The following is a 24,415-nucleotide window of genomic DNA, read 5'->3' as shown; positions in this document are numbered from 1 at the left end:
TATCTTGACCCAGGTGAAATTAATACTTCACTTTTATTATTATTTATATTAAAATCTAAATTACTAAATAGGTGCATATTTTGTTTATCTTTATTAATTGTTTTTACAAACCGGGGGGCAGTTTTAGTTTTTAGACTCAGCCTTCCACTCCACAGTGAATAAGCTTTGGTTAGTCGGTTAGTCCGGCTGGACTACCTTTCAATAGGCATCCAGCTGTATCTATTAAAGTCTGTAGGGCTACTTGCGATCCGGCATCAAGCTGGTCTGATGCTCATAAGGGTGCTATTTGCATTCCTCTGACAGTGCGGTGACGCTGCTTGTTTCCACCTGCTTTACACTGCTATACTGATAACAATATTCAGTTAGCAATAGCTCTACACACAGTGATACAGCAGTGCCCCTATTCTAAGTAAGAGGGTGGGAGCTAGTGCACTCCTCCGTGACCCCTTCTTCGCCGTTCAATATTTCAATCCTCTAGTGGAGTGGTGACTGTATTTTTAACGTAGGTTTTTTTGGTTTGTAAAAACAATTAATAAAGATAAACATCTCATGAGTACTGTGCACAATACCTCTACTGCCATGGTCCACACAAAAGGTGGGAAAGATGTGCTCAAGTCGTGATAGACTAATAATACCATGGGAGGTGTCGACAGAGCCGATTTTATCCGGCTATGCGCAAACAGCAAAAAAAATATTATAAGAAGATCTTCAGGCATCTTCTGGAACAATGCCTTTGGAATGCATATATCCTGCACAGAGCAAAGAGTGACAAGCCTCTTGTTCATTCTGAGTTTATATGGAAGGTGGTTGAGCGGATTTTTGTCAACCACCAGACTCAATCAGTAGCTGTGAACAGACCTGGACGTTGTACTGTTGACTTTGTCAACCCAGAACGCCTGACTGGTCGTCACTTTATCGACTTCATCCCGCCAACCTCAACAAAGGCAGCACCTACCAGGATGTGCGTGGTTTGCTGCTCAAAGAGAGATGGCAATAGAGAGTCCGAAAAGAGTCCCATGTTTCAAAATTTATCACACTCAGGATGTTTATTGAATTTTCTGTGTTTGACAAATAAAAAATAAAAAATAATATTATTTATTAGATTATAATTCATGATTTTGTGTTTGAAACTTTATCACATCTGGGATGTCTACTAAAGTCTTGTTTGGTCAGGTTTAAGTAAGTAATTACTAAGAATTGCAACCCTACAATACATAACACCAAATTTTATGCAAAAAATTGTACCACTTTTGGTACCAAATTCCTGACCTAATCATACCACCAGGGAGGTTAAGGTACCCATTGGTGCAGGTTTACTAACAGAGAATCTGAACCGATTTCCATGTGGTTTTCAGTGAGTTTCTGCTCCAAAAAACATGTTTTACTTGTGTTTTTTTTTTTTTTTTTTTTTTTTTTTTTTTTTTTTTTTGCTGTGCATTCGATGCTGTTTTGCCACAGATTTCACCCTTGCATTGCAAAGGGTTAAATCCACACAATAAAATTGCACAAACAATTGACATTCTGTGGATTTAAAAATCTGCATGGCAGGTCAGGTTCCAGATGGAAATAAAAAGCAAAGTGTACCTGAGGTTTCTCTAATCTCGCACGCTGCGTTTTTTCTGTAGGAGAATCCGCATGGAAAACGTGTTATCTATATCATGTGTAGGTACTCTTAAAGGGAACTTGTCACCTCCAAAACACATTTTAAACTGACATCATTACCTTACAGTAGCCCCCAGTGTGTTCCTAATCATGTTTTTCATTCCTCCACTGGTTGTTGTATACTTTATAAAAACGCAGTTTTAATCTGTATTTTCGCTATCCTCAGTCATCTTGAAGTCAAGCGGACAGCGGCCTCCTTGCTTCAAGTCAAGCTAAGCCCGCCCCTTACCCGTCCTCCCTTCACTGTGATTGACATACTGCTGTGAGGTTGGGAACGTGCAAGTCTCGCACAGTGACGAGGAGCGCACCGCGCATGCGTGAGACTTGCACGCTCCCAACCTCACAGCATGTCGATCACAATGAAGGGAGGACGGGTAAGGGGCAGGCTTAGCTTGACTTGAAGCAAGGAAGACGCTGCCGGTGGGGGCTACTGTAAGGTAATGATGTCTGTTTAAAATGTGTTTTGGAGGTGGCGGGTTCCCTTTAAGCATGCAGAGTTGTGAACAAAGAAAAGACAATATGGCCAAAATTTTCGTAGGGGGGTTTAATTGTACTTACCGTATTTTTCGCCCTATAAGACTCCCCTAGTTTTTAGAGGAGGAAAATGAGAAAATATATTTTTCATTAGACCTCAGGTCAGACCAGCAATCAGACCCTTAATGCTAATCAGATCACAGCTCCAATCAGATCCCCAATGTTAATAAGACCACAATAAAACCTCAGATCAGACCTCAGCTCACACCAAAAGTGAATGACCCCCAATCAGACCTCAGATATGAGCCCCAATATAAATAAGACCCCATTCAGACCTTAGTTCAGACCCCCAGTCTCAAATCAGCCCCTCATGCCTCATTTGATAAGTCCCCAGTCTCATATTAGCCCACATTCCTCTTTTGGCTAACCCCAGTCTCATATCGGTCCCCAGTGCCTCTTTTTGGCAGCCCCCGTTGCCTCTTTTTGGCAGCCCCTGTTGCCTCTTTTTGGCAGCCCCCAGTGCCTCCGATGACAAAATAAAAAAATCATTTACCTATCCTGCTCCTGGCGCCGCCTCTCCACACCGCCCACGCTCTTCACCCTTCTCCACATTTGGCTGTGCTGTGAACCGGTGCGCACAGCATGAGGTCAGAGAGCGCCCTCACGCTGTGCACGGCACAGCTGACAGCCAAAGACCAGGAAGCAGTTATTACAGAGCCTTCACCACTTCCCGCTCCTCCGTTACTAATGAGCATGCGCAGAGAGACGAAGGCGGCCAGCTGAGTGTGGCAGCCGGAGACGGGATCGCTCAGTGACGAGGAGCGCATGCGCGGTGTGCTCCTTGTCACTGCGCGAGACTTGCATGATCCCAGCCTCACAGCAGGATGTCAATCACAGTGAAGGGAGGACGGGTAAGAGGCGGGCTTAGCTTGACTTAAAGCAAGGAGGTCACTGCCCCCTTGACTTCAAGCTGACGCTGAGGATAGCAAAAACACAGATTAAAAAAGCGTTTTTATAAAGTAAGGTAATGATGGTTTAAAATGTGTTTTGGAGGTGACAGGTTCTCTTTAAGCATGCAGATTTGTGAATGAAGAAAAGACTAAATGGCCAAAATGTTCAGCAAGGGTAACTGAATTCTTTGGTGCAGTGTTTCGTAGGGGGGTTTATTTGTACTTACCGTATTTTTCGCCCTATAAGACGCACCGGCCCATAAGACGCCCCTAGTTTTTAAAGGAGGAAAATAAGAAAAAATATTTTTCATTAGACCTCAGGTCAGACCAGCAATCAGACCCCCAATGTTAATCAGACCTCAGATCACAGCTCCAATAAGATCCCCAATGTTAATAAGACCACAATTAGACCTCAGATCAGACCCACAATCAGACCTCAGCTCACACCCAAAAGTGAATGACCCCCAATCAGACCTCAGATATGAGCCCCAGTCTCAAATCAGCCCCCAGTGCCTCTTTTTGTCAGCCCCCAGTGCCTCTTTTTGTCAGCCCCCAGTGCCCACCGCCCGCACTCTTCATCCTTCTCCTCATTCGGCTGTGTTGTGAACTGGTGCATACAGAGCCTTCACAGCTTTCCGATCCTCTGTTACTAATGAGCTCATTAGTATTCATCCCATAAGACGCAGGGACATTTTTCCCCCACTTTGGGGGGGGTGTGTGTCTTATGGGGCAAAAAAATACGGTAAATAGTTGTCCTTAACCTCTTAAGGACATAGGGCGTACAGGTACGCCCTTGTGCCCTGGTACTTAAGGACACAGGGCGTACATGTACGCCCTGTGTATTTCTGATCACTGCCGTGCGGCTGGCAGTGATCGGAACGCGGTGCCTGCTCAAATCATTGAGCAGGCACCTAGGCTAAATGCGCGGGGGGGTCCCGTGACCCCCACATGTCGGCGATCGCGGCAAACCGCAGGTCAATTCAGACCTGCGGTTTGCTGCGATTTCTGCAGTTTCTGATCCCCGCGGTCCCTGACCGCGGGGATCAGAAACTTTAGGATTCCAAAAATGTTGCTGCATCCCTCCCCCCTGCACCCCTGAGTTATTTGAGCACGGTGGGAGGTGCAGGGGGAGGGTTGCGGGCGGTGCGGGAGGCGGGCGGTGCGGTAGGCGGGATCGCGATCCCCCGCCCGCTTCCCCTTGAATAATCGTTGGTTTCTAGTGGGTATACCAGGGTGCCAGCACATTGCTGGCACCCTGGTATAAACGGCTGACATCGGTGATGCGATGTCAGCCGTTTAACCCTTTCCATACCGCGGTCCGTACGGACCGCTGTATGGAAAAGGTTAACAGCGCAGGGAGCTCCCTCCCTCTCCCATCGGGGGGCTGCTGTGCCTTTGCAGCCCCCCGAATGGAGAGGGAGAGAGCTCCCAGGCAGCCCCCCCAGAGCCCCGTCCTTACCCTTCCCCGTCTGCGCAGTTCTGACCATAACTGAGCAGACGGGGAAGGTTCCCATGGCAACAGGACGCCTTCTCAGGCATCCTGCTGTCCATGGTGCTGAACAGATCTGTGCTGAAAGGCATAGATCTGTTCAGACAAAGTGTAAAATACAGTAAAGTACTATATATTGTACTGTACTGTATTATACAGACATCAGACCCACTGGATCTTCAAGAACCAAGTGTGTCTGGTTCAAAAAGAAAGTGAAAAAAAGTGAAAATAAAGTAAAAATCAAAAAACACATTTATCACTGATTAAAAAAAAAAAAAAAAAATTCCCTACACATGTTTGGTATCGCCGCGTCCGTAACGACCTGATCTATAAAACGGTCATGTTACTTTACCCAAACGGTGAACGCCATAAAAATAAAAAATTAAAAACTATGATGAAATTGAAATTTTGCCCACCTTACTTCCCAAAAAAGTTAATAAAAGTGATCAAAAAAGTTGTATGTACTCCAAAATTGTAACAATCAAACCGTCATCTCATCCCGCAAAAATCATACCCTACCCAAGATAATCGCCCCAAAACTGAAAAAACTATGGCTCTTAGACTATGGAAACACTAAAACATGATTTTTTTTGTTTCAAAAATGAAATCATTGTGTAAAACTTACATAAATAAAAAAAAGTATACATATTAGGTATCGCCGCGTCCGTATCGACCGGCTCTATAAAAATATCACATGACCTAACCCCTCAGGTGACCACCGTAAAAAAAAAAAAAAAACGGTGTAAAAAAAGCTATTTTTTGTCATCTTACTTCACAAAAAGTGTAACAGCAAGCGATCAAAAAGTCATATGCACCCCAAAATAGTGCCAATAAAACCGTAATCTCATCCCGCAAAAAATGAGACCCTACTTGAGATAATCGCCCAAAAACTGAAAAAACTATGGCTCTTAGACTATGGAGACACTAAAACTTTTTTTTGTTTTAAAAATTAATTCATTGTGTAAAACTTACATAAATAAAAAAAATTGTATACATATTAGGTATCGCCGCGTCCGTGACAACCTGCTCTATAAAATTACCACATGATCTAACCTGTCAGATGAATGTTGTAAATAACAAAAAAAAAAAACGGTGCCAAAAAAGCTATTTCTTGTTACCTTGCCGCACAAAAAGTGTAATATAGAGCAACCAAAAATCATATGTACCCTAAACTAGTACCAACAAAACTGCCACCTTATCCCGTAGTTTCTAAAATGGGGTCACTTTTTTGGAGTTTCTACTCTAGGGGTGCATCAGGGGGGCTTCAAATGGGACATGGTGTCAATAAAACCAGTCCAGCAAAATCTGCCTTCCAAAAAACGTATGGCATTCCTTTCCTTCTGCGCCCTGCCGTGTGCCCGTACAGCAGTTTACGACCACATATGGGGTGTTTCTGTAAACTACAGAATCAGGGCCATAAATAATGAGTTTTGTTTTGCTGTTAACCCTTGCTTTGTAACTGGAAAAAAAATATTAAAATGGAAAATCTGCCAAAAAAGTGAAATTTTGAAATTGTATCTCTATTTTCCATTAAATCTTGTGCAACACCTAAAGGGTTAACAAACTTTGTAACTTCAGTTTTGAATACCTTGAGGGGTGTAGTTTCTTAGATGGGGTCACTTTTATGGAGTTTCTACTCTAGGGTTGCATCAGGGGGCTTCAAATGGGACATGGTGTAAAAAAAACAGTCCAGCAAAATCTGCCTTCCAAAAGACGTATGGCATTCCTTTCCTTCTGCGCCCTGCCGTGTGCCCGTACAGCAGTTTACGACCACATATTGGGGGTTTCTGTAAACTACAGAATCAGGGCCATAAATAATGAGTTTTGTTTTGCTGTTAACCCTTGCTTTGTAACTGGAAAAAAAATATTAAAATGGAAAATCTGCCAAAAAAGTTAAATTTTTAAATTGTATCTCTATTTTCCATTAAATCTTGTGCAACACCTAAAGGGTTAACAAACTTTGTAAAATCAGTTTTGAATACCTTGAGGGGTGTAGTTTCTTAGATGGGGTTACTTTTATGGAGTTTCTACTCTAGGGGTGCATCAGGGGGCTTCAAATGGGACATGGTGTCAAAAAACAGTCCAGCAAAACCTGCCTTCCAAAAACCATATGGCGCACCTTTCACTCTACGCCCCGCTGTGTGGCCGTACAGTAGTTTACGGCCACATATAGGGTGTTTCTGTAAACGGCAGAGTCAGGGCAATAAAGATACAGTCTTGTTTGGTTGTTAACCCTTGCTTTGTTAGTGGAAAAAATGGGTTAAAATGGAAAATTAGCCAAAAAAATGAAATTCTCAAATTTCATCCCCATTTGCCAATAACTCTTGTGCAACACCTAAAGGGTTAACGAAGTTTGTAAAATCAGTTTTGAATACCTTGAGGGGTGTAGTTTATAGAATGGGGTCATTTTTGGGTGGTTTCTATTATGTAAGCCTCGCAAAGTGACTTCAGAGCTGTAGTGGTCCCTAAAAATTTGGTTTTTGTAAATTTCTGAAAAATTTCAAGATTTGCTTCTAAACTTCTAAGCCTTGTAACATCCCCAAAAAATAAAATATCATTCCCAAAATAATTCAAACATGAAGTAGACATATGGGGAATGTAAAGGCATCACAATTTTTAGGGGTATTACTATGTATTACAGAAGTAGAGAAACTGAAACTTTGAAATTTACAAATTTTTCCAAATTTTTGTTAAATTAGGTATTTTTTGGTGCAAAAAAAATATTTTTTTTTACTTCATTTTACCAGTGTCATGAAGTACAATATGTGACAAAAAAACAATCTCAGAACGGCCTGGATAAGTCAAAGCGTTTTAAAGTTATCAGCACTTAAAGTGACTCTGGTCAGATTTGCAAAAAATGGCCTGGTCCTAAGGTGTAAAAAGGCTGTGTCCTTAAGGGGTTAAAAAGGTTGTGCCAACATTGAATCTTATTTTAATATAGATCAGCATGAGATCAGACTTCAGATCAGATTCCCAATCTTCATCAGACCTCCCATTCAGATCCCCAATCTTCATCAGACCTCAGATCAGATTCCCCCCCATCAGACCCCCTTCTGTATTAAACCCCCTTGATGTTCATTCTGTATAGTAACATGCACGTACTACTACTGAGCTGAATGAGCATGTCGCACGTGCTCCAATGCATCCTTCAACTGCTACCAGCCTGATCTTCTTTGAGAAGTTGTGACAGTTACAAGGAGAGAGCTGCACAAGAAAGGACACACCCCGGAGCTGCCAGCCTGAAGAAAATTGGGGAGATTGAACTTGGTTATATTTTGGTCTAAACCATTAAATTGCCAAATTGTGGACACATTATTTCCTTACACTGTTTGAACAAATGGTTGGGATCAGTGTCCTCAAAAAGACTAGAACTTCACATTCACGGGGGTGGCCGTTTCAGTTTTCGCCTCAGGCAGCAGAAAGGCTAGGTGCACCTCTGGGTTCATGGCATGGAAAGCTTATGGGCCCTTCTGCAGAATCCATATATTCAATATTTGCAGTCTGCTGTTGCATCTTGTTTGCTTTGGTATTAGATGGTGTATGTGCACCTGTACATTTAGTGCATTTCTATAGGTAATGCTGACTGTTATTGTTGCTGTCATTTTAAATCATGACTCTTTTACTCATGTACCAGTGTCCCCATAATGATCGCAGCCAAAATTACTAATTGCACTAGCCTCCTATGCAATACCTGTATTCTCTACTGCCATTATTGAAACACAAACTTAGGCCTCATGCACACGACCGTTTTTTTTTAAGGTCCGCAAAAACGGGGTCCGTAGGTCCGTGATCCGTGACCGTTTTTTCATCCGTGGGTCTTCCTTGTTTTTTGGAGGATCCACGGACATGAAAAATGAAAAAAAAATCTAAGTCAAGTTTGCCATTGAAATGATAGGAAAAAACGGACACGGATCACGGACACGGATGACAATCTTGTGTGCATCCGTGATTTTTCACGGACCCATTGACTTGAATGGGTCCGTGAACCGTTGGCCGTGAAAAAAATAGGACAGGTCATTTTTTTCACGGCCAGGAAACACGGATCACGGATGCGGCTGCCAAACGGTGCATTTTCAGATTCTTCCACGGACCCATTGTAAGTCAATGGGTCCGTGAAAAAAAAGGAAAACGGCATCCCGGCCACGGATGCACACAACGGTCGTGTGCATGAGGCCTTACTAAGATGCTGTTTTGTTACTGTTGTGTTAAAACCAAGAACTAACAAGAGAACATTCTGGTGGCCTAATGTCAAGATCTACAGGTCCCCACTTGGATCTTCCTGATGGTTTGATCACCATTCTTGAGTAGAATTTATTTTTTTCACTGATGACAACTGGTAGGTGCGCCCAGTATATAATAGTCTGTCTACTGCAAGGTTAGGTCTCACCCTGAGAAGCTGTATACTGTAGGTGTATTTACTTTAAAGGAGAACTTGGGCAAATAATAGTTGGGCATTTACAGAAATTATTTTTACATTTTCTTTCTAATGGACAATTAAACATCAAATTGATGCTTAGAATAATATTCCAAGCACAAGGAAATCCGTTTATGTGAAGGTATATTACAAGGCAAACAAGTCCATAGCGATGAAGTGGCTCCATACAGATATCTATGGAGTAACAGGAGCCAGGTAATTATTTACACTTGGCCACTTTGTGGTGCTCCCCATGGTTTGGTCATGGTGAGATAAAATGTTAGACAGGTGTTGTACTGTGTCATCATAGCCAATAAAAGAAAGGCTTGCTCTCTGAAGCTTGTATGGGTTTTTATGAGGTGCAAAATAGAAAGCAATGGATCCATCTGTGCAGGGAAATTACTTGCATGGCCTTATAAACTCTCATCTGTAAGGTGATAAGAGTTGGATGCAGTGGAATATGGACAAAACAGTCTATCTACAATGTATTTTCTTTCCTTATTCGGTGGTTCATATGCAGCATCTTAAAGCCTAACTTCAGTACAGGAGTGCCTTACAGATGGGTAAATTAGATTTCATACCTTTTGCGGACTTCATGGTTTTTCCATTTTATAGCTCCCGACCATTGGGTGCAACCGCCTAACATCTTATACATTATATTAAATCTGCATACCTTATAAAATATAGAAAATGGTGCAGATTTTCAACAACTTATATTAGTAAAAGACTGCAAAGAAGATCACAAATAAGGGAAAGACTTGCACTTGTGTGTTTAGCCCCGCACCTAGTTTTGGCTCACAATCGCTGATTGAAAAGGCCTAAGACTGATTGCATATCCCTGACCCGTGTTCTACTAGGTGAGGTGGCTTCATGTGTCCATTCAAGACTACTGGAGTTACAGAAAGCTGCTGTAAAATGTGATACAACTGAATTGTCTTCTGACTGGTCCGGTTTTTGTTCGCTCCATCAGAGAGCCGTTATTTTAGACAGGAGAAAAATCTCTGCATGGAAGACCTTTTCTCCTGTCTAAAATAAAAGCTCTCTGACAGAACTGAGAAAAATGGATGCAAAATTAGCACAACTGAAGCCCAAAGTGAATTTTAGTTTTATTTTTGTGTTCTGACTGATCAGAAGAATGAAAAGCTAAATGGTGATGTGAACGCACTCAGCTGTGTTTAGTTACAATTGGTGTGAAAAAAAGAAACAGAATGAAAATGATGAATGAGCCGTGTTTTTTTTCTCCTTTCTGAATATTCCATTTATTATCACTTTTACCACTTGCGCAGTTAAAAATAAAATAAAAAAAATATGACAGTTCTGGCTATTTAAATTGAGTTTCATTACTTAATTTGATCATAAAATCCAGAAAAGCTTTACGTTTTGGCATTTGCGTCTTTATAAATGTCACAATCGTTAGGATAGACTAAATTTGTATATATAGAGCTCCCTCTCTCTCGTCTCCCCCCTGCACACACACTCACTCTGCTAATTTACTGATGAAAAAATTATTAAACCAACTGTAGGCATTTTTACAGATGAGAATCTAATCAACGATAATGGAAAAATATGGCATTAAAGTACAACCACACAATTAAAGCACTTTCTTCTTTCTTAACCTTTAAATTTTAAGTAGATGAATATGCTCTTATTACAGAAAGAATGTTAGCTTTTAATATTTTTTTTTTCCATGAGTTTAGCAGGAAAAAGAATGATCAAAGTACATTTGTGCCGATTTTGTAACCCAAAGAGCTTTGTGACAGGCAGTTATTTAATGTATCTTACAGTATAAGACGTTTCAGATATGCCAATAAATATTTTATCACTCTGAATGTTAACAACGACATTGAACTATTCCATCGCATTAAATTGCCAGCTCTATTCTTGGTAGAAGGAATGTTTTAACCCAGCCTTTACCAGTCCTAGGCATTCTGTATTTTCGAACATGTTAGAGAACATGTTGTGCTAGATTCCAAGTACTCTTATGCTATAGAGTCCAATACTGCAATATATATATATATATATATATATATATATATGCATCTTTTTTATATATATGTATATGGTCCAAGTATAAAATAAGTGATTAGTATATGGTATAGAAGAAACACCTTTGGGGATTAAAAAGTTAAATCTGATTGGTTTCTATGGCACCTAAGCAAGTTTCCTTTTAAACAAGTTTCGAATAATCTCCCCTAACATGTGAAAGAAGCTTAGGGGTTAACCAGGAAATTTTCAGTAGCCGCTTAACTTTCACTTGAAAACCACAACGTTTGGTCTGATCACCCTATCAAGGTTGCAGATTCTGGCACCCACTGAATTCTTTCTTTTCCAAGTGCTGCTTTCTTTCTTTGATTCTGTATAATAATAAATGTGTGTGTATATGTATACACAATGAGCGCCGTGTACACAGATAAAGTGGCCATACCGTTTTCTGCTCCTGCTGTAGTTATGTGATCACAGGGTAACTGCAGATGCTGCTGGCTCTTAGCAGACTCTGATCAGCTCTGTAGTACGAGTCTCAGTTACAGGAGAAATCAATAAAATAATGTTAAAATGCCTTCCAAATGTCTTATAAGATCCATTGGGTGGGCACAATATGTAAAAAAAAAAAAAAAAAAAATTACAAAACAAAATAATATTACTAACCCACAGCGTGTCCTCTAGTCCCCCTTATTAAAATGAGCGTAACAGAATGGGGACAGCACTTATGTATGTATTTTAGGTGCACTTTGTGCCATAAAAAAAAACTGTCTGTTTCCCTCTTTGTGCATTTAAAATGAAAACAAAAAATACTAACATTAAAGATCGAAAATGTGTGGTTGTGGGCTGGGGTTTTGGGGGTTGGCGGGAGGGTGAGTTAAATGGCCTGGTCTTGTACTGCTTAAAGTATTCACACCGAAATGGTTATTTGTTGTATTCAATTTTAAAAATAGATTATTTTTTTGGTCTGCCTAAATTAAAAGGTGAATTAGGGACATGACCAGAATTAGGCAGTAGTGACTAAAATATCTCGCATCAGGAGAAATTACCAAGATCACTAAGTAGTAGACAACACAATTATATTCCTCCAGAAATGGGACTCCATACCTTAGCATGTTATCACCAAAACGTGAAACTGTGAAACAAATTAGCACCTTAAAAAAAGTCAGGTGAATCATGGAGAGATACTGACGTAGATATTATTTATTTGATAAGGGTAAAAAAATTTTTTTTTTTTAACTAGACGGTAATAACTTATAAACGTTTATTTCCATCATCTAGACTTTCAGCCTTTTCTTTCCGAAGGCTAGTTTTCCTCTGTTGTATTTCATCATTCCACATTATCCCTAGTAATAACACTGGCTGCACATGAACGCTTGTAATAAAGTAACGTACTAATTGGTGACTTATTTAACAAATACATATCATTACTTTTGTTAACAGAACACTATATTTGGGTAGTATATGGATTGTCCCTTCTAGATGTTTTTAATGATTCCCTAGCAGTTTTCAGTGAAGGTCTTATCTGGGTGTTACCAGTTAGGGGTGTGTCCCTGCACTGTTCCTGTCTACTATCCAATCAGTGCTGTCAGACTATGCAGGGCCCCCCTCCCCCCATAAATAGATAGATATAGATATAGATATATATATATATATATATATATCTATATCTCAGGAATAATAGAGGAATGGCACAAAATAGTCATAAGAATAGATGCTACACAATGCTTATTACATGGGGAATGCAAGTAGCAACTAAAACAGATGTGGGGGAAGGTGACAGGTCCTCTTTAAAATGAAACACCTGCACTAAGTGAGATGTTAATGTAAGGCCACAATGTCCAATGCTTAATTCAGCCTAAACCCAGCCCACCCACTATGACCAATATCCACCCAATGTTACCACAAAATCTAGTGTTTGTTAGCTGCTGTGGGTTGACATTGCTTGACCTCACCCATAGTAGGTCCTTTTATACCCCCTTAAAAGCTATGTGCACCTTTTGGGGGGATTTTTAATTTTTTTTTGCATTGTGCACATTTTGAGCAAAAATTTTTTTTTTTAATTGGTCTTTATTAAAAATGTGGAGTCCTTTTTTTCTGTACATAGCTGAGATGCTGTAGTAGCAGCCTCTGGGTTTTCTCTTTTCCGTCAGACCAGGCGCTGACGGACTACTTTATCTGTGCTCTCAGACCTCCTAAACATTATAGCTCAGTTCAAAGTGAAATTACCAGTCTCTCAGCTAGACGAACAGTTAACCCTTTGTGACAGAACGGCTCAATATTTTATTTAATAAAGGCCAATTTAAAAAAAGATTTTTTTGCCCAAAATTAGTAAAATGCAATCATTAAAAAAATTGCCTTTTTGTACATAGGTGTACATAGCCTTTTAAAAGCATCCCAAGCCCCTGGGCATTCTCGGGGCAGGGCAGGACAATGACAGTCACATTTCTTTTTTGCATATTTTTGAGATCAGGATTTTACAGAAACTGCAAACTCTTATTTTGTGACATCCAATAACCAACTAAATTTGACATTAAATCGACCCTCCATCGAAGAAACAAAAAATCACTTTAACTGGGAAACTAATAAAACATTTGCCTAGTGATTTTGTTTTTTAGTTTAGTTTTTTTGCTGAAGATCTACGAATTCTCAGGCTACTATTCTGCAATCCAGACTGCCTAATTCATACTGTGTAGTCCATGACACTTCCTGCTGCACTTGGATTGGCCCCCACCGCTCACATGTACGCTGCTGTCCAATCCAAGAGCAGGGCTGGCCAGTAGGAAGTGTCTTGGGCTACCAAAGGATGTGTGCATCAGGCAGTCTGAGAAGTGGTGCTCTATCTTGATTGGCAGAAGAGGATCCTGGGAATTTGCGAATCTACAGCTAAAATTATGAAAGCATGGCACCAGGTAAGTGTTCTCTTCATTTCCCAGTTAATATGATTTTTTTTTTTTTTGAATCGGAGGGTCGCTGTAAGCATTCCTTACCACCATGGTACACACACACAACATTCAGTTGTAAATTTTATATATAAGGATCTGAATATTTTATTTCCTACTCTGTCAGAAAACATGGTTTCTTAAGTTGATGTCATGTCTTCCTGTAGAAGTTGGAGCTGGATCGTTTCATGCTGTACGCACACGGACCAGACTTGTGTAGAGAGTCAGATCTGCGGCATGCCATGGCCAACTGCTTTGAAGCATTAATGGGTAACTATTGTATAGTTGACACTTTTTCCATTACAAACATGGATTTCCATGCTAAAATATAATGTGATTAAAAAATATATTGCTGTTTTCTATGCCACTGGAACAACCAGATAACATGCAGTTAAATCTTCACTTTCAAGCCAAAGAACATGTAGTGACAATCAGGTTGTTTGGTTTGTTTCTTCTTCACGTTTTTTTTCTATAGCTCCAATACATTGTATTATTTTGCTGATGATGATAATCATAATGCCTGAAATATTTGCAGGTTAGTGCCAAGGAGATGGGAGGCCTCCTGCTTCTGAAATCTTTTTGTCTCTATGTAAGCTGTACTTAATTAAGAATTGATTAACTACCTGTATATCCAGCGATGCAAGAGAGAGAATGTCGTCTGAAATGAATTAAAAAATGCTTACTGCTTTCATTGTTCTGTACTTGGAAGATGCCTATTATAAACGTATACCCTTGGAAAGCAATCACATGCCGTGCTAGAAATGTATGGTTAATAACTCAGTGATGATTATAGCAAGTGTCCTGCTTGGCTTACAGATAATGTCAATTTATGTCAGGAAAAAAAAAATAATCCTTTAACTCAACCCAGAAATGTACAGTACTTTTTATCTACTCGCCTTCATGAATGGCATTGAAGTGCATTTTCATTATTCTTCATCATGGGCTGCTATGTTTGCACAGGGGCGGTGTATCTGGAAGGTGGCCTTGAAGAAGCAAAGCAGCTATTCGGGAGAGTTCTGTTTTTTAATAAGGTAAAAGGTTATGATTATTTTTACTTATCAGTTTATTTGTTGCAGGGGTATAATTTTACCAAGTGCAAAAGACAGGATCTGCAACACGCCGCCTCCCCAGGGCCCTCTATATCACGTCCCAGGTTTAGTAGGAATGCCCAGTAGTGTGGTGCAGCCTAATTGTCTATTTAAGTGTGTCACTGTGCTCCTATCTGGATACCGCTAGACCCCAGGCTTTGGCTCCAAAGCAATAAATAGGGGGAATAATTGAAGGATTTGAAAGAATAACTTGAGCCCAGACCTTGAGATTAAGTTCAATGGCAGCTTTACTTCAATAAACGTTTCTTCAAACAGTTTTTAGGTTTTGTCTTGGTTCCAGCAGGCTTTTGCATGCACTGGCAGGCAAACTCAACTCTCCTTATCTCTTTCTCTCTGCTGTACTGAAAAGCTAGCTTAGTTACTTTGACACCTTTATGCTGCACTCCACTCTTTAGTCTGACTTAGTTTCAGCCAAGTAATAGGTTAGTGTCCTGTCAGCTCCAGCATGGAGTCTAAACTGGAATAATCTAGAACTGCCACACCTCCTTCTGGTAGCAAGCAGGACTCGCCCACTTCAGCCCAAAAGGGGGGAGAGTGGGAATGGTGAGTTCCATTCTATCTATCCATTCTATCTGCAGTGACTTAAAACATTTCAGTCGCTGCAAACTGACAACTGAAAATCCCATCCCAATCATCATGCCATATGCTCTGCCATATTTTCTGCCACCTGCTGGTGAACCAGGCACATTACATGTATAACAGTTGCATAACAATATTATAGATGCACATTGTGATGAACCTGGAACAGAATTACACAGATGACACTTATGTTAGACCATTAAAGACAGTAGCAGGGTGCAGGAGTGGTAACACCAATCTGTGGTGTTACAGATCCGCGCACTATCCCTAGATTCATGATTTGAACGTACAGGCTGAATGGGATTCTCAGTTGTCAGTTTGCGGCGACTGAAATGTTTAAAGTTGCTGCAGAATATTCTGGTAGAAGCTTTAACACACACTACTCACAAGAAGTTACGGATATTTGGCACTCTAACCTTTACAGGTGAACTTAATGTGACCTTCTCTAAACCTTTGAATGCACATGACCAACAATTCAATGTTTCAGTACTTTTTGCACAACTTGCTGTTCTCTAACAAGGAGCTTAACGGCAAAATTCACAACAGGTGTTTGATCCATGAATCGCCCAATAAATTTCCTGGTTCAAGTAGAATTGGTATTTAAACATCATGCCATATGACTGATTAACTTGTCATCATTTGGCCTAGGGAAATCTGAGAGAAGGCTGTGGTGCTACTCCGTGCGCCGCTGCCTTCCCAAAGGTTTAGAATATTGGAGGAGCCCTGATAAATAAGTGGAATCTGGTTACTATGGACTACTAAGCCTTTTCCTTTACACCAGTTTTAATAAATCTACCCCATTATTTCTCCCTATTGACTAAGATGAATCCTTTAAGAACTCTTTCACACTTGCGTTGTCCAGATCCGTTGTGTACTCCATTTGCCGGAATTACACGCCGGATCCGGAAAAACACAAGTGAACTGAAAGCATTTGAAGACGGATTAGTCTTCAAAATGCATTCAGTGTTACTATGGCAGCCAGGACGCTATTAAAGTCCTGGTTGCCATAGTAATAGTGGGGAGCGGGGGGAACAGCATACTTACCGTCCGTGCGGCTCCCGGGGCGCTCCAGAATGACGTCAGAGCGCACCATGCGCATGGATGACGTGTCCATGTGATCACGTCATCCATGTGCATGGGGCGCCCTGACGTCACTCTGAAGCACCCCGGGAGCAGTACGGACGGTAAGTATACAGCTCCCCACTACACTTTACCATGGCAAACAGGACTTTAGCGTCCTGGCAGCCATGGTAACCATTTAGAAAAAGCTAAACGTCGGATCCGGTAATGCACCGAAACGACGTTTAGCTTAAGGCCGGATCCGGATTAATGCCTTTCAATGGGCATTAATTCCGGATCTGGCCTTGCGGCAAGTGTTCACGATTTTTGGCCGGAGCAAAAAGCGCAACATGTTGCGGTATTTTCTCCGGCCAAAAAGACGTTCCGGTCCTGAACTGAAGACATCCTGATGCATCCTGAACGGATTTCTCTCCATTCAGAATGCATGGGGATGATTCTTCCGGCATAGAGCACCGACGATGGAACTCTATGCCGGAACAGAACAACGCAGGTGTGAAAGGGCCCTAAGTATGAATTAGTCTCCTCTAAAAAGGAAACATTTCCTGATGTGAAGTGGCGATCAGATTTGGATCAACATTTGAAACAAGATTTCTATAAATGTAAATAGGTTTTAAGAATGTTCCCCTTCCTGAGCTTTTTTCCCAAAGGTGGCCTTACCTGATCCCCACTGCTTGGTTTCATGTGACATGTCACATGTGCAGCAGTCACATGACCTACACCAAACAGTTGGCGCAGGTAGACATGGGACCCGCGGTGCCCAATGGGGAGTAATGGAGCCAGACCCCAGTGGTGGGGATCAGGTAGGTATGCTGACCTAGGGAGTACTGAAAAAAAGCTCTGGAAGGTGAAAAACTACTTTAAGGCCTCTTGCCCATGAACGTTGTGTGCCTGTGGCCGTATTGCGGCACACATACGGCTGGTCCGCAAAACACGGGCACTGGCCCGTGTGCACTCCACATTACAGATGCATACCCATTTGCCCATTCCGTGGTGTTTCTGTCCGTGCCTCCGCACCGCAAAAAAATTTAACTATTTTTTTTTGTGGTGCGGACGGATCACGGACCCATTCAAGTTGAAAGGGTCTCGATCTGTCCTGGCCGCCGCACGGACGGTGCCTTACATTGGAATGCACGGAACGGATGCGCAACGTTCATGTGCAAGAGGCCTGAAGGGAATCTGTCGTTTTATGCTGCCAAGTCTTAACAGCTGTAGTGAATATTGATCCTGGCTCTCCCTGCCCACCTAATGGGTCATCAAAAAATGCAGAGGATCACCTTGAGTATTAAAACAGAAGGTCATCTTTCTGAGGCTATGTTGTCACAAATAAAATCTGCTGCACATTTCATCGCAGAAAATGGCGATTTTCTGCCATGTAATTCGCCATCCATAGCTTTTCATTGTCTTCAATGGAAATAAAATGTCATCATGTGCACATGGTGGCATTTTTATCCACCGTTAAATTGAGATCCGCTTCAGAAGTTACTTCTTAGAAGCAGATTGATTAAGGATTTTGTGCAGAGTATTGACTGGGGAAGCTGAAAAAAAAAAAAACTCTAGCTGTTTTAGCTGCGTTTCCGCCTCCAAAAACACTTCAGAATTATGTCCTAACCAAAGGCTGGAAAAACCTCTTCTAAATACTCTTCTAAAATGCCTGTAATACGCCTCCAGATCCGCCATCAAATTAGAAATCTGCCACTAAAAACAACCTGTTTTCAGCTAGTAATCTGCTACAGATTTTTATGCCACGGATTATGCCATGTGAACATAGCCTGAATTTGAACCAGGCATAGAATAATGCAAGTGGATCGGTTTCCTTCATGCATGTCCCCTTTAAAGAGAACCTGTCACCACAAACTGTAGTGCAGTCTGCATGCAGCACAGTATAGAGCAGGAGGATTCAGTAAAGCTTGCATTTTATACATTTATATCTCTGCTATTTCTAACTTAAGACCACCCCTGTGAACAGCCCTCCGTACAGACTGTTGGCTTTATTTTGAGGGTATTTACATCCAAATCAGGTGAACGGTGTAGGAATTACAGCAGTTTCCATATGTGCATCCCACTTGTTAAGGGACCAAAAGTAATGGGACATAATAATGCTCATAAATGAAACTTTCACTTTTTAATACTTGGTTGCAAATCCTTTGCAGTCAATTACAGCCTGAAGTCTGGAATGCATAGACCTCACCAGACGCTGGGTTTCATCCCTGGTGATGCTCTGCCAGGCCTCTACTGCAACTGTCTTCAGTTCCTGCTTGTTCTTGGGGCATTTTCCCTTCAGTTTTTCTTTAGCAAGTTATATGCGGAGGCCGCAATTTGCGGAACGGGTGGCACATTGTAGAAATGCCTATTCTTGTCCGCCAAACGGACACGGAGTGCTGTCCGCATCTTTTGCGGGCCCATTGAAGTGAATGGGTCCGCACCCGAGCCGCAAAAATTGCAGCGCGGATGCGGACCCGAAAAACGGTCGTGTGCATGAGGCCTTAACCACTTGGCGCCACGCTAACGCCGAAAGGCGTCATCTCCGCGGCGCTCCCAGGCTACGCTAACGCCGATTGGCGTCATCTCGCGTGAGCCGAGATTTCCTGTGAACGCGCGCACACAGGCGCGCGCGCTCACAGGAACGGAAGGTAAGCGAGTGGATCTCCAGCCTGCCAGCGGCGATCGCTCGCTGGCAGGCTGGAGATCCGAATTTTTTAACCCCTAACAGGTATATTAGACGCTGTTTTCATAACAGCGTCTAATATACCTCCTACCTGGTCCTCTGGTGGTCCCTTTTGTTAGGATCGACCACCAGAGGACTCAGGTAGGTCAGTACAGTCGCACCAAACACCACACTACACTACACTACACTACACCCCCCCGTCACTTATTAACCCCTTATAAACCCCTGATCACCCATGATCACCCCATATAAACTCCCTGATCACCCCCCTGTCATTGATCACCGCCCTGTCATTGATCACCCCCCTGTCAGGCTCCGTTCAGACGTCCGTATGATTTTTACGGATCCACGGATACATGGATCGGATCCGCAAAAAGCATACGGACGTCTGAATGGAGCCTTACAGGGGGGTGATCAATGACAGGCGGGTGATCACCCATATACACTCCCTGATCACCCCCTGTCATTGATAACCCCCCTGTAAGGCTCCATTCAGACGTCCGCATGCGTTTTGTGGATCCGATCCATGTATCCATGGATCCGTAAAAAATCATGCGGATGTCTGAATGGAGCCTTACAGGGGGGGTGATCAGTGACAGGGGGGTGATCACCCTGATCACCCCTGTCATTGATAACCCCCCTGTAAGGCTCCATTCAGACATCCGCATGCGTTTTGTGGATCCGATCCATGTATCCATGGATCCGTAAAAAATCAGGCGGATGTCTGAATGGAGCCTTACAGGGGGGGTGATCAGTGACAGGGGGGTGGTCACCCTGATTACCCTGATCACCCCCTGTCATTGATAACCCCCCTGTAAGGCTCCATTCAGACGTCCGCATGCGTTTTGTGGATCCGATCCATGTATCCATGGATCCGTAAAAAATCATACGGACGTCTGAATGGAGCCTTACAGGGGGGTGATCAATGACAGGCGGGTGATCAATGACAGGGGGGTGATCACCCATATAGACTCCCTGATCACCCCCCTGTCACTGATCACCCCCCTGTCATTGATCACTCCCCTGTAAGGCTCCATTCAGACGTCCGCATGATTTTTACGGATCCATGGATACATGGATCGGATCCGCAAAACACATGCGGACGTCTGAATGGAGCCTTACAGGGGGTGATCAATGACAGGCGGGTGATCACCCATATACACTCCCTGATCACCCCCCTGTCATTGATAACCCCCCTGTAAGGCTCCATTCAGACGTCAGCATGCGTTTTGTGGATCCGATCCATGTATCCATGGATCCGTAAAAAATCATGCGGATGTCTGAATGGAGCCTTACAGGGGGGTGATCAGTGACAGGGGGGTGATTACCCTGATCACCCCCTGTCATTGATAACCCCCCTGTAAGGCTCCATTCAGACGTCCGCATGCGTTTTATGGATCCGATCCATGTATTCATGGATCCGTAAAAAATCATGCGGATGTCTGAATGGAGCCTTACAGGGGGGGGTGATCAGTGACAGGGGGGTGATCACCCTGATTACCCTGATCACCCCTGTCATTGATAACCCCCCTGTAAGGCTCCATTCAGACGTCCGCATGCGTTTTGTGGATCCGATCCATGGATCCGTAAAAAATCATGCGGATGTCTGAATGGAGCCTTACAGGGGGGGTGATCAGTGACAGGGGGGTGATTACCCTGATCACCCCCTGTCATTGATAACCCCCCTGTAAGGCTCCATTCAGACGTCCGCATGCGTTTTGTGGATCCGATACATGTATCCGTAAAAAATCATGCGGATGTCTGAATGGAGCCTTACAGGGGGGGTGATCAGTGACAGGGGGGTGATCACCCTGATTACCCTGATCACCCCCTGTCATTGATAACCCCCCTGTAAGGCTCCATTCAGACGTCCGCATGCGTTCTGTGGATCCGATCCATGTATCCATGGATCCGTAAAAAATCATGCGGATGTCTGAATGGAGCCTTACAGGGGGGTGATCAATGACAGGGGGGTGATCAGGGAGTCTATATGGGTGATCACCCCCCTGTCATTGATCACCCCCCTGTCATTGATCACCCCCCCCCCTGGTAAGGCTCCATTCAGACATTTTTTTTGGCACAAGTTAGCGGAAATTTTTTGTTTGTTTTTGTTTTTGTTTTTTCTTACTAAGTCTCATATTCCACTAACTTGTGTCAAAAAATAAAATCTCACATGGACGCACCATACCCCTCACGGAATCCAAATGCGTAAACATTTTTAGACATTTATATTCCAGACTCCTCACGCTTTAGGGCCCCTAAAAAGCCAGGGCAGTATAAATACCCCACATGTGACCCCATTTCGGAAAGAAGACACCATAAGGTATTCCGTGAGGGGCGTATTGAGTCCATGAAAGATTGACATTTTTGTCCTAAGTTAGCGGAAAGTGAGACTTTGTGAGAAAAAAACAAAAAAAAATCAATATCCGCTAACTTATGCAAAAAAAATAAAAAATTCTAGGAACTTGCCAGGCCCCTCATTGAATACCTTGGGGTGTCTTCTTTCCAAAGTGGGGTCACATGTGGGGTATTTATACTGCCCTGGCTTTTTAGGGGCCCGAAAGTGTGAGAAGAAGTCTGGGATCCAAATGTCTAAAAATGCCCTCCTAAAAGGAACTTGGGCACCTTTGCGCATCTAGGCTGCAAAAAAGTGTCACACATCTGGTATCGCCGTACTCAGGAGAAGTTGGGGAATGTGTTTTGGGGTGTCATTTTACATATACCCATGCTGGGTGAGAGAAATATCTTGGTCAAATGCCAACTTTGTATAAAAAAATGGGAAAAGTTGTCTTTTGCCAAGATATTTCTCTCACCCAGCATGGGTATATGTAAAATGACACCCCAAAACACATTCCCCAACTTCTCCTGAGTACGGCGATACCAGATGTGTGACACTTTTTTGCAGCCAAGGTGGGCAAAGGGGCACATATTCCAAAGTGCACCTTTCGGATTTCCCCGGCCATTTTTTACACATTTTGATTGCAAGGTACTTCTTACACATTTGGGCCCCTAAATTGCCAGGGCAGTATAACTACGCCACAAGTGACCCCATTTTGGAAAGAAGACACCCCAAGGTATTCCGTGAGGGGCACGGCGAGTTCCTAGAATGTTTTAATTTTTGTCACAAGTTAGCGGAAAATGATGATTTTTCTTTTTTTTTCTTTTTTCCTTACAAAGTCTCATATTCCACTAACTTGCGACAAAAAATAAAAAATTCTAGGAACTCGCCATGCCCCTCACGGAATACCTTGGGGTGTCTTCTTTCCAAAATGGGGTCACTTGTGGCGTAGTTATACTGCCCTGGCAATTTAGGGGCCCAAATGTGTGAGAAGTACCTTGCAATCAAAATGTGTAAAAAATGGCCTGCAAAATCTGAAAGGTGCACTTTGGAATATGTGCCCCTTTGCCCACCTTGGCAGCAAAAAAGTGTGACACATCTGGTATCGCCGTACTCAGGAGAAGTTGGGGAATGTGTTTTGGGGTGTCATTTTACATATACCCATGCTGGGTGAGAGAAATATCTTGGCAAAAGACAACTTTTCCCATTTTTTTATACAAAGTTGGCATTTGACCAAGATATTTTTCTCACCCAGCATGGGTATATGTAAAATGACACCCCAAAACACATTCCCCAACTTCTCCTGAGTACGGCGATACCAGATGTGTCACACTTTTTTGCTGCCAAGGTGGGCAAAGGGGCACATATTCCAAAGTGCACCTTTCGGATTTCACCGGTCATTTTTTACACATTTTGATTGCAAAGTTCTTCTCACACATTTGGGCCCCTAAATTGCCAGGGCAGTATAACTACCCCACAAGTGACCCCATTTTGGAAAGAAGACACCCCAAGGTATTCCGTGAGGGGCATGGCAAGTTTTTAGAATTTTTTATTTTTTGTCGCAAGTTAGTGGAATATGAGACTTTGTAAGAAAAAATAAAAAAAATAAAATCATCATCATTTTCCGCTAACTTGTGACAAAAAATAAAAAGTTCTATGAACTCACTATGCCCATCAGCGAATACCTTAGGGTGTCTACTTTCCGAAATGGGGTCATTTGTGGGGGTTTTCTACTGTCTGGGCATTGTAGAACCTCAGGAATCATGACAGGTGCTCAGAAAGTCAGAGCTGTTTCAAAAAGCGGAAATTCACATTTTTGTACCATAGTTTGTAAATGCTATAACTTTTACCCAAACCAATTTTTTTTTTGCCCAAACATTTTTTTTTTATCAAAGACATGTAGAACAATAAATTTGGCGAAAAATGTATATATGGATGTCGTTTTTTTTGCAAAATTTTACAGCTGAAAGTGAAAAATGTCATTTTTTTGCAAAAAAATCGTTAAATTTCGATTAATAACAAAAAAAGTAAAAATGTCAGCGGCAATGAAATACCACCAAATGAAAGCTCTATTAGTGAGAAGAAAAGGAGGTAAAATTCATTTGGGTGGTAAGTTGCATGACCGAGCAATAAACCGCTAAAGTTGTGGAGTGCCGATTTGTAAAAAAGGGCCTGGTCACTAGGGGGGTATAAACCTGTGGTCCTTAAGTGGTTAAGCTGACAGTATGTAGTTAAAAAACACATCTTTTTTGTTTCATTTCAAATTTATTGTGGTGGTGTATAGAGCCAAAAATGTTACAATTGTGTCGATGTCCCAATATTTATGGACCTGACTGTATGTCTGAGTTCAGCTCTGAACCCGGACAACCCCTTTTAATATGGTTTATTCACCTATTCCATGTATTAATGTACCATGATTAAAAACTAAAGGAACCCAAGAGTGCCTACTCGTGCATGTTAGGTCGCCCAAAACCACTGATGGCCAACCTGAGGCTTTCCAGCTGTTGCAAAACTACAACTCCCAGCATGCCCCCACCGCCTACAGCAATCAGCCTACAGCAAGGCATGGTGGGAGTGGTAGTTTTGCAACAGCTAGAGAGCCACAGGTTGGCTATCCTTGCCCAAAACGATCTTGCAAATGATTTCTCCTTAATTTTTAGAATAATGAATACATTTTTCATCACTCTTGAAAGGTCACGATTCCCTCATAAATATCCAGTGTTATCTGATAAT

At 42.3% G+C, this 24,415-nt stretch overlaps 1 protein-coding gene across 1 annotated transcript in view; it reads left to right on the top strand.

The window, feature by feature from the left end:
* DROSHA (drosha ribonuclease III) overlaps positions 1-24,415 on the top strand; it is a 305,757-nt gene that overhangs the window by 235,351 nt on the left and 45,991 nt on the right. Inside the window, exons 22-23 of the mRNA XM_044293205.1 lie at positions 14,079-14,181; positions 14,872-14,942. Of these exons, the coding sequence (XP_044149140.1) occupies positions 14,079-14,181; positions 14,872-14,942 (174 nt within the window). The remainder of the gene's footprint in view (positions 1-14,078; positions 14,182-14,871; positions 14,943-24,415) is intronic.

This window comes from Bufo gargarizans, chromosome 5 (assembly GCF_014858855.1).
Source record: "Bufo gargarizans isolate SCDJY-AF-19 chromosome 5, ASM1485885v1, whole genome shotgun sequence".
In the NCBI taxonomy this organism is placed as follows: Eukaryota; Metazoa; Chordata; class Amphibia; order Anura; family Bufonidae; genus Bufo; species Bufo gargarizans.
Note: the sequence above shows the minus strand (reverse complement) of the source record. Positions and strands in the feature narration are given on the sequence as shown.